The sequence below is a fragment of the Limanda limanda genome, chromosome 18 (assembly GCF_963576545.1).
Source record: "Limanda limanda chromosome 18, fLimLim1.1, whole genome shotgun sequence".
Lineage (NCBI taxonomy): Eukaryota > Metazoa > Chordata > Actinopteri > Pleuronectiformes > Pleuronectidae > Limanda > Limanda limanda.
The window spans coordinates 20227215-20240333 of record NC_083653.1 but is presented as its reverse complement, the minus strand read 5'-3'; the positions used below and the strand labels follow the sequence as shown (position 1 = coordinate 20240333).

The following is a 13119-nucleotide window of genomic DNA, read 5'->3' as shown; positions in this document are numbered from 1 at the left end:
CATGTTGGAGAGCTACTGCCTGTGTGAAAGAAGTTGTTGGAAGGTCTCAGATGTTGAAGTCTTGTGTCTAACTCCTGCTCGCAGAACCTTGTTTCATTAGTCTGCACTCATTGTCTTTTTCTCTTCCAAACCATCACAGACAAAATGTGAAACCTGAATAACTTGAATGATGAGTTAATTATGGGATTCTAAATGACTTCTCTTTCGCTCCGCTACTCATTCATTACCCAGATATTACATACTGTCTCTTGTAGTCATCAAACATTTAGAAAAATGTTATGTTCATTCCACAGGGACTTACTGAAATGGTGCGAGCGGATCAGTGTCAACTTTGACGGTACCTCCTCTGCCACATCACATCATGTCTTCCAAGAGGTTAGTGGATTTACCTATAAGAGGACAAATACATGGATACATATCTTTCTCACTCAACCTTTTGAAAACAGTATTGAGTGATATTTGGTTTAGCTCAGTCATATTGTTCTGAAATGCCCACTCTCATGGTATTTCTCCCTCTCAGGCTCTTGACTGCTTCACAGCCATGTTGTCTCACCCTGAAAGTCGACTGCGAATGGCTGAGATCATCGGAATCAAGCTCAACATCTCCAAAGAAAAGGTTTTTATTTTGACCAGTATTAGTGTGCTCCCTTTAAAAAATGTCAGCCCCTCTTTTTTAATTGACAAAAATTGCTGTAATCAATGTTTTCTGTCAAAAGTTCTATGATAATCAACATTTCATACAAAATGGCTTCTGTTTGTTTCAGGCCCAGCACTTTTGCCAGATGTACCAGCCTGGCATCTCTGTGACTGAGCTGGACGTGTGTGTGGGCAGAGTCACTCTGAGTCGAAAGCAGACTGAAGCGGTGCAGCTGAACGTGTAAGTGGGACATCCTGCACCGCCTGCCCCCTTTGACCTCTGTTTACACCATATATTCAGCGGCTAGTTGCTGTGCCAACATTCGCCCGCTGACAGGGACCAAGCAGACCCCCTGCTGCTAAATTGAATAAACATTGAATTGATTTAAAACCACATTATGGTAAACAAAGCCCTCTAATGGTTCGACCATCAGGATATGCCCAAATATTAACATTGATTCTTCCCCGAATCAAATACGAATGGGTGTCAAACTTTAGGCTGGACACAAAGTAGGTGTTAATTATGTTCTGCAGTGCAATAACTGAGACCAATGTGTGCAGCACGTCACGTCATTGAGTAATCTGAGGGTATTCCATTTGGCTGTAACCCAATTCTGCAATAGAAATGGTGCTTACTTGATTCTTCTTTTTTTAAAACTGTACAGGTAATTCAAATAAACAATAAATTATAAAAGTACTGAAATTGTTTTATAAATTAGATTTAGTTTTAAAGATGTCATCACATTTTGCTCTCTAAACACATATTGATTCAAAAAATGTCTAAATATAGAAACATAAATACAATTTTTCTCTGCCACTCATTTCCCCTCCACTCTGTGCATTAACAACATGTGTTGCACAGCAAGTTACACAACCAAGTGACGTCTTACGAGCTTATATTGTGAAGAGGCAGAACACAGCGGCCTTGGGTGTCTGCTGCAAAAAGAATCAATATTCTAACTGTTACGATCTTAGATAAGTTTAAACAGGATCAGCTTTTAACTGGCCTGTTTTAATAACTATTTTGGTTTTGCTTTGACCATCTGCTATAGTGATGCAGGGTTTCCCCCAGTGCTGTATAGGCCTGGCGAGCCGCCAGGCCTTACTCCCCCCCCCGCCAGGCTAAGCGTCGCATGTTTTTTTTATTTAAAAAAAAAAAAATAATCTGTCACTCGCGCACATCAACAACACTTCACTTCCTCATTGAGCCCCGATCACAGACATGGCCCCGATCCCCATGCAACCATCCTATTGGTCCAAACAGTCACATTTACCACCCAGACGCCTTCACTGACCCTCGGACAACAGAATGCTCCTTTAACACAGTGTTTTACTGAACATACGTCGCCTTCACTGATCCTCAGACATCAGAACGCTCCTTCAACACAGTGTTTTACTGAACATACGTCGCCTTCACTGATCCTCGGACATCAGAACGCTCCTTCAACACAGTGTTTTACTGAACATACGTCGCCTTCACTGATCCTCAGACATCAGAACGCTCCTTCAACACAGTGTTTTACTGAACATAAGTCAAAACCGAACATAAACATAAACCTAGTCCGTTACACGATTAGGCTGCAGCTATTTGGTTTTATTTATTTAAAAATAGGGTACTTCTTATTTCATACATTTTCCACAAATATGAGGAGGACTCAAATAGCCCTACAAAGTTCTGTGTTTAATTTATTTCAAAGTAGGCCGACACTTGCCTGTGTATTTTGTTTGTTTGTTATTTTGTTGCTTGTCTGAGTAGCTGGCTGAAAGCAAAGAAGTAGTACGCTTATCTTTTATTGGTAACCAAACTGTTACGGTTCATTGTTTCTGAAATAAGAGGCCTGACTGCTATGTTCACAGCAAACTTGAATTTTTTTTAATATTAAGTAGGGCTGCCACTAACGACTATTTTTCTATTGATTAATCTGACGACTATTTTATCGATTAGTCGATTAATCTAAACGATTAATTTTCCTTCCAAAAAATCAAATTGACCATTTCAATTCAGTTAATTTTATTTTGATAACAACAAACTGTATGTCACCATATAATGCAGCACAAAACAAAATGTAAACAAAGGCTCAAATATTAAAGTGCAAAACTGTAGGTTTAAACTAGCAACTCCAACGTGATAAAAATAAATAAAAAAGAGGGCTTATAAGTTAAGTCAGCAGTGCAACTCAAAAAGATATCAAAGTATCTATTTAACCCCTTATCAAAATAAAAAAGTTAGGTGTGCATATTAAACAAAGTGCAACATGTTTAGAGTATAAGAAACAATGGTGTCCAGCTCAAAATCCGACTCAACCTGTTAACTTTAAAATAAAGTATTTGCAACACATGGCGGCTCTAGGCGTCTGTAGACAAAACACATATGTGCAGATTGATTTAAATAAAGAATAAATAGGATTCGTGCCAATAATTTATTGCATATTCGGCACTGCATATTTTCTACATACAAATGCTGTATCTACAAGCTCCTACAGCCCATTGTGTACTCACTCACTCGTTATTGTCATGAACAGGGAGAACCAGACGTTTGCTGCCACCCGACCCTCTTCTGTGCTGCTGGAACAGCTGTCGGTGTGCGTGTTCAAGGGCGAACCGGTTCTCCTGGTGGGAGAGACAGGAACTGGAAAGACGTCAACTGTACAACATCTGGCCAGAGTTACAGGTGAGCACAGTTTATAGGAGCCATGTGGGTGGGTGTGCTGGTGAGATGAGTCGTCCACCAATCAGTTAAAGTGGGTCAAACTGCAAATTATTTGTTTCACTCTTGATTCCAATATGCTCTTGTGTACGTTCATCAGGACACAGACTGCGGGTTGTGAACATGAACCAGCAGAGTGACACTGCTGACCTCCTGGGAGGGTGAGTGACCTACTAATATTGCCTTTAAACATGATTCATTTGAATTGGAAATGACACATTTTGTAGAGACTGAAAAAATCTGAATGTAAGGGATGGATTAATGTTTTGTCCTACTGCACACCTCCAGTTTGAAACGTTCCTGTCTAATGTAGGTACAAGCCAGTAGACCACAAGCAGATCCTGCTTCCTCTGCGAGAGGCCTTCGAGGACCTGTTCTCCCAGACCTACTCGAGGAAGCAGAACCTGACCTTCCTGGGTCACGTTCAGACCTGCTTCAGAGGGAAACGCTGGCAGGATCTGCTCAAACTCATGGACCACGTCTGCAAGTCTGCTCTCACCAAGGAGAAGCAGGAGAAATCCAATGGTATTGCACCAGACAGAGTAAACAGTCATAACAGTGTAGTGCCTCCTGTAGCATGATGGATGACTCATGCTTGGTGTTTGTGTTTGTGTAGCTTTGTTGCTGCAGGATGATTGGGAGGCTCTGACAGCAAAACTCAGTCAGACCCAGCAGCAGATCAGAGCCTGTGAGACCGCCATGGTCTTTGCCTTTGTGGAGGTAAGGAGCTTATAAATCTCCTCTAGGGGCGCCCTGTACCCTGCACATACCACATACTTGCAGAGTCCATTGTGTTATCCTGACCAGGGACCTCTGCTATATGTCATGCCCCTGTTTCTCTTGTAACCTAAACACAGGACGGTGTATCTCCTTAAACCCTTTTGCACACACCCACAAAGACATATTTAAGGACATTTGTGTACGAGCTGAACTTTATTCTAGGGCTGGGTAAGTTAACTCGTTTCAATGGAGTTAACTCGAGTTAACTAGAGTTAACTCAAGTGATGAGTTAACTCGATTAATTATTTTATCTCGCATTCACTCAGGTTTGATTATTTATTGTTTTATTGTGAAAGTCAGGCTTTTATTTTGTGAAAGTCTGTTGCTGACTGCTGCAGAACAGGAAAAAAGAAAATAATGCTGCAGAACAGGAAAAAAGAAAATAATTGGCGGATAAACAATCGAGTTAACTCATCACTTGAGTTAACTCGATTAAAACGAGTTAACTTGCCCAGCCCTACTTTATTCCTGAACATCCTTGGTGTAGCAGCTCTGATCCCTGTGTTTTCCTCTGTAGGGAACATTAGCTCAGGCAGTGAAGAAGGGTCAATGGGTTCTGCTGGATGAGATCAACCTAGCAGCAGCCGAGACCTTGGAGTGTCTGAGCGGACTCCTGGAGGGCAGCGCCGGATCCCTGGTGCTGCTGGACCGAGGAGACACTGGTGAGGACCGCTACCACTGAAATAGAATCTGAATCCAGCACCTTGTCTGCTTCTCTAATCCTCCAGTTTACAATTTTAATATGAACATTTAAAAACTGTTGTTTGTAACTTCATTTTTGTAGAAGACCTTCAAACGTAGGGATGTCTAAAATATTGTTGTTAAATATTTTGTCCACCATAATCGTGAGGTGAAAATCTGGAAATAGCTGCCGCATTGTAGATACCAAAGATTAAAGAGAAAGCTTTTTTAAACTAAGCCCCCTTTGTTTTTTATCTATATTTTCATCACTGTATTCAGCAATAATCCTGAAAATGTTGATAATTTTGTTTTTATGTTTCTTTAAATCGAAGAGCCCCTGGTTCGCCACCCAGACTTCCGACTGTTTGCTTGCATGAACCCAGCTACTGACGTGGGCAAGAGGAACCTGCCTCTGGGCCTCAGAAACAGGTGAGACTGAAAATGTCTATCTCATGAACTTTATGATAGATTATTTACAATGAAATAACAGACATGCAAAGCAAAAAACATCTAACACAGCAATAATGGTTGTAATAATTATAACATTTCTTCTGTGTGTCACAGGTTCACTGAGCTGTATGTGGATGAGCTGGAGAATGAGGGAGACCTGCGGATTCTGGTTTCAGACTACCTCAAGTTCCTGAATCCACATAGAAATGTCATCAGCGGCATCATAAGGTTAGACTTTAATGTAACATTACAGCAGGTAAAATCAAGTGAACACTGTTCTATTCAGTGTTCAAAGCAAACATGACTAAAGGCCGGCGCATGCTTCTGCGTTTTCACGGGCCCGGAGACGCAGGAGCCCTTCCGGGCCCCTCACTTCGTACGTCCTTACGTGCGTCAGCCAATTTTTCTAACTAGACGGCAAAGCCCCGCAAGCGTCACCCGGCCGCAAGGGCTGTGATTGGTCTGCTGACTACATCATTTCCGGAGTCGCATTTCCGGTTCATGCCCGGAAACCACGGAAGATTTAGAAGAACGAATATGGACCAAATAGAAGAGCACTTGGCAGGAGAGATCCGAAACTATTATAACCCGTCACTAACCGGCGGATTTTTCCGCCAGAAAAAGGCTCTGAGGAGCCGCCGTGGCGATGTATATAAATCGCTCCTCTTCGTGCCACACACGAAGAAGAGCCGACTTCCACAAAAAACATTACTCCGCCTAGTGTTCTGGCGGGGAATTGCATGGCAACCCGCGCAACGGTTGGAAAACCATGAATGAGAACGAGTCCTGCGTTACAGCTGCGTGCCTGCGGGCCCCTGACAACGCAGAAGCATGCTCCGGCCTTAAGTGTCTTTCTAAGTCTTTGAAAGGATGTGTACCTGATTTCATTGTGGTGAAGCTCATCATCATGTTAGGGCTTTTGGTTTCAACAAGCAATTACTTGTATTTTAAAAAATTGTTTACATGCATTATAAAAATCTACAACTAATTCACTGCATTACATTGGAAATCAAATAATGCAGTAAAGGGTCAGATCTCTATCGGGGAAATTCCCATTTTCTTTACCATTAAACATTCAACCCAAGGTCCTACTTGTGGGTGACATCAGGATCCAATCATCTTCTTACCAAACCTTAACTTTAAGCTTTTTACGCCTTAATGCTGCATTTATCAGAATACCTGAACTCAAAGTTGTCTTCATCTTTATTCTTTAATGTCTGTGTATGTGTGCAGTTTTTACTTGGCAGTACGAAAAGAGGCCACCACACATCTGGTGGACGGGACAGGGCACAGGCCCCACTACAGCCTGCGGACCCTGTGCAGGGCGCTGAAGTATGTGGCAGTAAACCCCTGCATCAGTGTGCAGCGCTCCCTCTACGAGGTAAGGACGAGAGAGAAATAATCTCTTCAAAGGTTTTTTTCACAGAAATAGAAAAAATAAATCATTATGTCCAATGTCATTTGGTTTTATGTGCTGAGCTTTTGAGACACAGCCTGTTGAATTTGAATTTGTAGTTGACAGTGTCTCTGCTCCTTGGTTTCAGGGTTTCTGCCTGAGCTTCTTGACTCAGTTGGACAGAAGCTCTCACCCTGTGGTCCAGAAACTGGTGTGTCAGCACATCCTGATGGGGAACATCAAGTGTCTCAAACAAGTAAGACATCCTTATTTCATCGCTGTTATGTTTTGTAAAGAATTCTGTGTCTGTTGCATGAGTTTGCATTATGTATTTGAAGAAAATGTTGCTTTTTAACAGTACTCAAATAGTGGCTAGAGAGTTTAGTGGAACTGCTGAAAGATGCAGAACTGTACTTGAAACAGGCTCACTGCATATTGGAGATGTGATCAATATTATTTCACAAGAAAATCTATATTTGTGTCTTATCATATTGAAGCAAGACGCCTCCATGATTTCTGACGTGTTCCTGTTTCTATTTGCTGTTCTGATACATTTTTATATATTTCTGCTACACTCATTCCATCAATCATGCATAGTCCTGACAGGCTTTTAATGTAAGAAATACACAGCAAGTGTTGATCTGTATTGACAGTAACTAAACAGGGATCAAGATTTAAAAACAGCATTTGTCTAAGAACAGTGCAACTCTCAGCAGCGGAGTTGCGTTTTACTTTTGTTTCAATGGTGAAACATGCATGATGCTAATTATTGTAGTATGAACGATTGAGAACAATATTTCCAGTGGTTTTAACTTGGCCTTAATTAACAAGACCCCCATTATTTGAAAGTGCTATTTCTATAAAATTTGTTTTGTTTTGCAATGCTTTCATTTGAGAATTTACAATGTTAGGAGAGTTGAGATCAGTATTGTTAGTAATATTAATATCCATACTAAATATGCATGTATATTTAGTGCACTTATTCTTTGTCCAAATCAGAGGTTAGGTGATAATGTTTGGTGCGTCTAACTTAAGTCACTGGTACATTTTTCAAGGCAAAAGGAACATTTATTAAAGTTGAAACTTGAAAAGGAAATTATTTTCTAGCTAATTTATTTTCTAGCATCTCAATGCCTCAATGAATCATTGTAATAAATATTTAATTAAAAAAAGTTGTATTTTTGAACATATATTAAAAATATCTCTTGTTGTGTTTCCTCCAGCCCATCCCGGCACCCCCAGGTCAGCGCTGTGTGGAGCTAGAGGGCTACTGGGTGTCCCAGGGGGAGATGGAGCCAGCTCTAGACCCCAGCTACATCCTTACCCCCTCAGTCAAGCTCAACCTTCGTGACCTCGCCCGAGTCGTATCTACAGGGTAGGAAAACTGTCCCCCCCAGTTTGACCCCGGCCCCCAGATCAATGGGTTCATTTATCAGTGTCAAAACGTTCAGGTCGACACAGCCAATTCAATCAGTTCAGTACGCATCAGAGTGCAACAGGATAAAAATGTGTCTGGACTGAGTTCCCCTGCAGTCGATTGACCTGTCGCACTCCAAACGATTACTTTTTATGGTTCTTTTTGGTTGCTGTTGAGGACAGCTGACATCCTGATCTCATAAGAGCATTAGTTAGTTCTCCTGCTGATGTTGCTGAGGACAAATGTTCATGTCACTGTTTCATTTCATCCAAATGCTGATGGTTGGATTTGAGGTTAGGGCTCTGCAGGCCAGTCAAGGTTTTCTACACCAATCTCTGAAAACTATTTCCATACAGAGCTGGCTTTGTGCAAAGTGTTTACTTTCATCTTAAAACAGAAACTAAACAAATACAAGCTGTCAGTGAAAAGATCAACCTTTAACCTTTACTGGAACCACAAGACATATGATCTGTGACATGTTGCATTATTCTGCTGGACGTAGCCATTAGAAGACAGTCAGCTGGGGCCATAAAGGGATTTCATGTTGCATGGACAGCAACAATGATAGACTGTGGCATCCAATCAATTTTTTCCATGTCCCTAAATGGAAAGTCTCCTCTCTGGTCAGCAAGGAACCAGGGCTTAGGTGGAGCCTGACCGATATGGGTTGTTAGGCACTGATGCTGATACCACATTTAGGGAGTGAAAAACATCTTATCACCACGCAAGTTTTCCTTAAATCAAACCTTTGCAAATGTAATTGAGGCTTGATGTTTTACAGACAAACCCTAAACTGTGATATAAATAACCTATAAGAAGACAACACAAATACAACCAAATATATAGAGCTTGAATCAGGAAAAAAAACAAAGATATTAATATGTCTGTGAAAGGCTCATATCAGATGATAAATCAGTTGAGCTCAAGTACCAACTAGATATATCTGGGTTCACCTCCATGTAGAGCACTGGCTCTGGAATCAAACTGGACTCTGTCCTTTAACAAAGTTTCAGTCATTAATGCAGTGTACAAAAAATGTACTTTTGATGCGAGGATTGCTAGGGATTTGGACTGCTAGCCCCCTAAAGCCCCTAAGGCTCCACCTCTGTCTGGAGTTTCAGGGATGATACGATCATTTGGTAATATATATGTAATTCTCTTATAATAAGGGAGAAATATTGACTATAAGCACTTTATCGTTTTGGCTTTTGACAACACACTCTTCCACAACACACCACTCAATAGCCGTTTAGTTTAATTTGGCACAGTCAGGTTACAACATCATTCTACACTGAGCTCATTACTAATCACTACCATGTCCTCCCATCTCTCTCTCTCTCTCTCTCTGTCTCCTAATGTGTTGGCATCACAGAAATCACCCAGTGCTGATCCAGGGAGAGACATCTGTGGGGAAGACCAGCCTGATTTGCTGGCTTGCCGCAGCCTCGGGGAACCAGTGTGTGCGAATCAACAACCACGAGCACACCGACATCCAGGAGTACATAGGCTGCTACTCATCAGATGACAAGGGCAAGCTGATGTTCAAAGAGGGTACGAGCACTCAAGCAGCCGCCAACTGTGGCAGACGTTTATGCTGTCACAGATATGCCACACGCTCACACAAGCATTTCATATCAAATGCGTTTATTCTAGACCTTTATATGTCAAACCTTTATATCCAAGTGAGATATGATTTAAATGTAGTGAAAGTGGTAATAAGAATAACTTGAATTTATTACTTGAAGAGCGGAGAGGGGGTAGACAAATTATTGAAGAAATGTAAGCATTATCTAAGTATTTAGAAAAGATTTTTCATTGGATTTGTTGACTATATAAAAAATGGTTAAGGATCTGCATTTATATATCACTTTTTTAGTCTTGATGACCACTCAAGGCTCCTCACAGAACAGTCCTGACAATTAACCATTCACACACACATTCATGTAGTGAATCTGTGTGCAACACTTTCTCTCATACACTGCTGGCACAAATGGGGGCAAGGGTTCAATATATGTTGCCCAAGGACAAGTCTGCACCATAGACTGAGTCTGCACGCAAAATGGGACTGAGCATGGGATTTAACTACCAACTGTCTGGTTTGTGGACGACCCGCTCTATCTCCTGAGCCACAGCTGCCCTCAATCGTATAGTAACACCAAACCTATCCCCTAAACATCTTGTGTAAGATGTAGGTGAAAGGGATGTATTGGCTGAAGTTGAATATTTTAAAATCTGCTGATACTTTCACTAGTGTGTTTCATCTAAATTGTAAGAATTTTTGATTTCTTTACCCTGGAATGGGCCCTTTTATTTTTAAATAAATTATATTTACATCGGAAAGGCTCCTCTGTGTGGAGGCTGCCATGTTTTTTAGAGTCGTATAAACTGACAACTGAAGGTTACCACAGGTTCTCTTTCATCTTTGGAAGGGGAGAGTGTGTTGAGGGGTATTCAGCTGCAACATGCAACTTCACCACTAGGTGTCACTACATTCTAGACACTGATCCTTTAAAACATAGATTTATCAATTACAATGACCAATATCTTTTTCATAATTAGTCTTAAATCGTGACAGAAATGATTATTTTCTCTTAATCAAAACCTTACAAAGTAATGTGTGAATAAGGGGTGCCTGCTAGCTTACCTGGTAGATCTGGTGGTCATATAGAAACACTTGAGTCCTCCTGCAGCAGCTACAAGTTTTGCTGCATGTCTTCCCCAATCCCGCCTCAATTCATGCTAACCTCGTCCTACCAATCAAGGCAAAAATAATCATACAAATATCTTTCAAAAAAACGTCCACTGTTACAAACTGTGGCAGCATGTGTCTACTGCCACCAACCCAGACTGAAATGTTGCTTGTATTTGCCTCAGGCGTTCTGCTCGATGCCATGAGAAAAGGCTACTGGATCATCCTGGATGAGCTGAACCTCGCCCCCACCGATGTCTTGGAGGCTCTCAACAGACTCCTGGACGACAACAGGGAGCTGTTTGTGGCTGAGACACAGGAAGTCATCAAGGCGCACCCCAGATTCAAGCTGTTTGCTACCCAGAATCCCCCTGGTCTCTACGGTGGTAGAAAGGTATACCATTCATTCAGCGATAGACTAGTTATCTGATCGTCTGAAAAACTGAACATAAGTTTCTTGAAAGTTGTATTAATATTAACTAACTTTTCTCCTTCCAACCTCCAGGTGCTCTCCAGGGCCTTCAGGAACCGCTTTGTGGAGCTGCACTTTGATGAGCTGCCCAGTGCAGAGCTGGAGACCATTCTCAACCAGAGGTGCGGTTTGCCTCCATCCTACTGCAGCAAGCTGGTCAAGGTCATGCTACACCTTCAGGTAACAGTACATTCCTAAATGTCATTGTTGGATTGCCTGTCTACTAGGCCTGCACGGTATTAGGAAAACTTACGATAACGTTGTTTAATATGACTGTGATTTGCGATATATCATGCAGCCATTATGTCTGCCTCTCTTATCTCTTTATATTTACTATTCTCTTTGGGGCGGTCCTTAGTGTGTGGACTAAATGCATTTCCCCCATCCAGTCTTTACGCAGGCGATCCTCTGTGTTTGCGGGGAAACATGGCTTCATCACCCTCAGAGACCTGTTCCGCTGGGCAGATCGCTACAGGCTGGAGGAGGAGACGGAGGCCTCTCAGGACTGGCTGCAGCATTTGGCTGACGATGGTGAGGTTTCTCTGACTTTTCTGTCTGATTCCCTGTCGATGCCTCTGCTCCACTCAACCGCTAAATAAAGCTGTTTTCATCACTGCCAGGGTACATGCTGCTGGCAGGGCGCGTCAGGAAGCCGGAGGAAGAAGCCATCATCCTTTCCATCCTGGAGAAGCACTTCAAGAGGACGGTGAACCCTGAAACCCTGTTCTCTCAGAAACAGGTGACCAGCCAGTTCAGTGAGTACAACTCTTCACTCCAGCATGATACTGCCCTCTCTAATGTTGATTGAAGATACCGCAACACATTGTCACTCTTATTTTACTTCTCTCTCTTTTTTTTTGCTGAATATTTAGATTTGTAAAAATAAAAGTCAAAGTCAAAGTACAATGTTCATTTTGTTGCTTTAATGCTATATATATATATATAGCAGAATTGAGCTTTTATTTTGGAAATTGGTTAACTTTGGTCTTAAGACTTTATCAATTTCTTGACGGACCTGTGCAAACGAATACAGTTTCATTTAATTAAAAACATTGACAATAAAATCTGTACAGCAGATAAACCAGATAAGATGAATGCAAACTTCACTCTGCACCATAGACTGTTTATAAAAATTAGAATAATAATAACATGGCAAGTTTAGAATGGTCACTGCACTAATACGGATAAAAAATAATTCCGTTATTAGTTAGAATTATGATTTTCCTACAGGTAATTAGCTTAGCCTAGCAGTCTTTGAAAGTAAATTGCAATAAAGGATACAACTGAAAATCAGAGCAGAGATTGGAACATGTTGATTGTCTGATAAACACAGCTTGATGTTGTCTTGATGCTCTGATCGCCAGGTCCCTTCATCGACAGCATTGCTGGAGTCCCAGAGGAGTTCCGCCACGTGGTGTGGACACACAGCATGAGGAGACTGGCTGTGCTTGTCGGACGTGCACTTCGATTCGGCGAGTCTGTCCTGCTCGTAGGAGACACCGGGTAAGAAATCATTGTGAATAATAATGTATATTATATATGGAAATCAGAAACTTGAACATGAGGTGAAAGCAAAGCAAACTGCAAGTCCAACTTCTGCAGTAAAATAAAAACATATTTGATTTCCTTTGTAATTATAATATTCAAAAATCTTTACCCCTCACTACCAGATGTGGAAAGACAACAATCTGCCAGCTGTTTGCTGCCTTGGTTGGACAGAAGTTTTATTCCGTCAATTGTCACCAGCACATGGAGACTTCGGACTTCTTGGGAGGCCTGCGACCTGTCAGACACACAAATCAGGTACTTACATGGATACAAGATAACCTTATCTCTGAAACTTACTGTCATATTTGTAGAAATATAGAAAAGGACAGCAAACCTGTAACAT

General features: G+C 41.5%; 1 protein-coding gene across 1 annotated transcript in view; it reads left to right on the top strand.

Moving 5' to 3' along the window:
* Positions 1 to 13119, top strand: part of mdn1 (midasin AAA ATPase 1) — a 55028-nt gene that overhangs the window by 7079 nt on the left and 34830 nt on the right. Inside the window, exons 11-30 of the mRNA XM_061091155.1 lie at positions 294 to 375; positions 521 to 616; positions 765 to 877; positions 3159 to 3307; positions 3444 to 3504; positions 3657 to 3868; positions 3960 to 4063; positions 4641 to 4785; positions 5137 to 5233; positions 5369 to 5482; positions 6488 to 6635; positions 6799 to 6906; positions 7874 to 8025; positions 9440 to 9618; positions 10942 to 11150; positions 11262 to 11408; positions 11618 to 11759; positions 11849 to 11983; positions 12593 to 12731; positions 12899 to 13031. Coding sequence (XP_060947138.1) covers positions 294 to 375; positions 521 to 616; positions 765 to 877; positions 3159 to 3307; positions 3444 to 3504; positions 3657 to 3868; positions 3960 to 4063; positions 4641 to 4785; positions 5137 to 5233; positions 5369 to 5482; positions 6488 to 6635; positions 6799 to 6906; positions 7874 to 8025; positions 9440 to 9618; positions 10942 to 11150; positions 11262 to 11408; positions 11618 to 11759; positions 11849 to 11983; positions 12593 to 12731; positions 12899 to 13031 — 2665 coding nt within the window. The remainder of the gene's footprint in view (positions 1 to 293; positions 376 to 520; positions 617 to 764; positions 878 to 3158; positions 3308 to 3443; positions 3505 to 3656; positions 3869 to 3959; positions 4064 to 4640; positions 4786 to 5136; positions 5234 to 5368; positions 5483 to 6487; positions 6636 to 6798; positions 6907 to 7873; positions 8026 to 9439; positions 9619 to 10941; positions 11151 to 11261; positions 11409 to 11617; positions 11760 to 11848; positions 11984 to 12592; positions 12732 to 12898; positions 13032 to 13119) is intronic.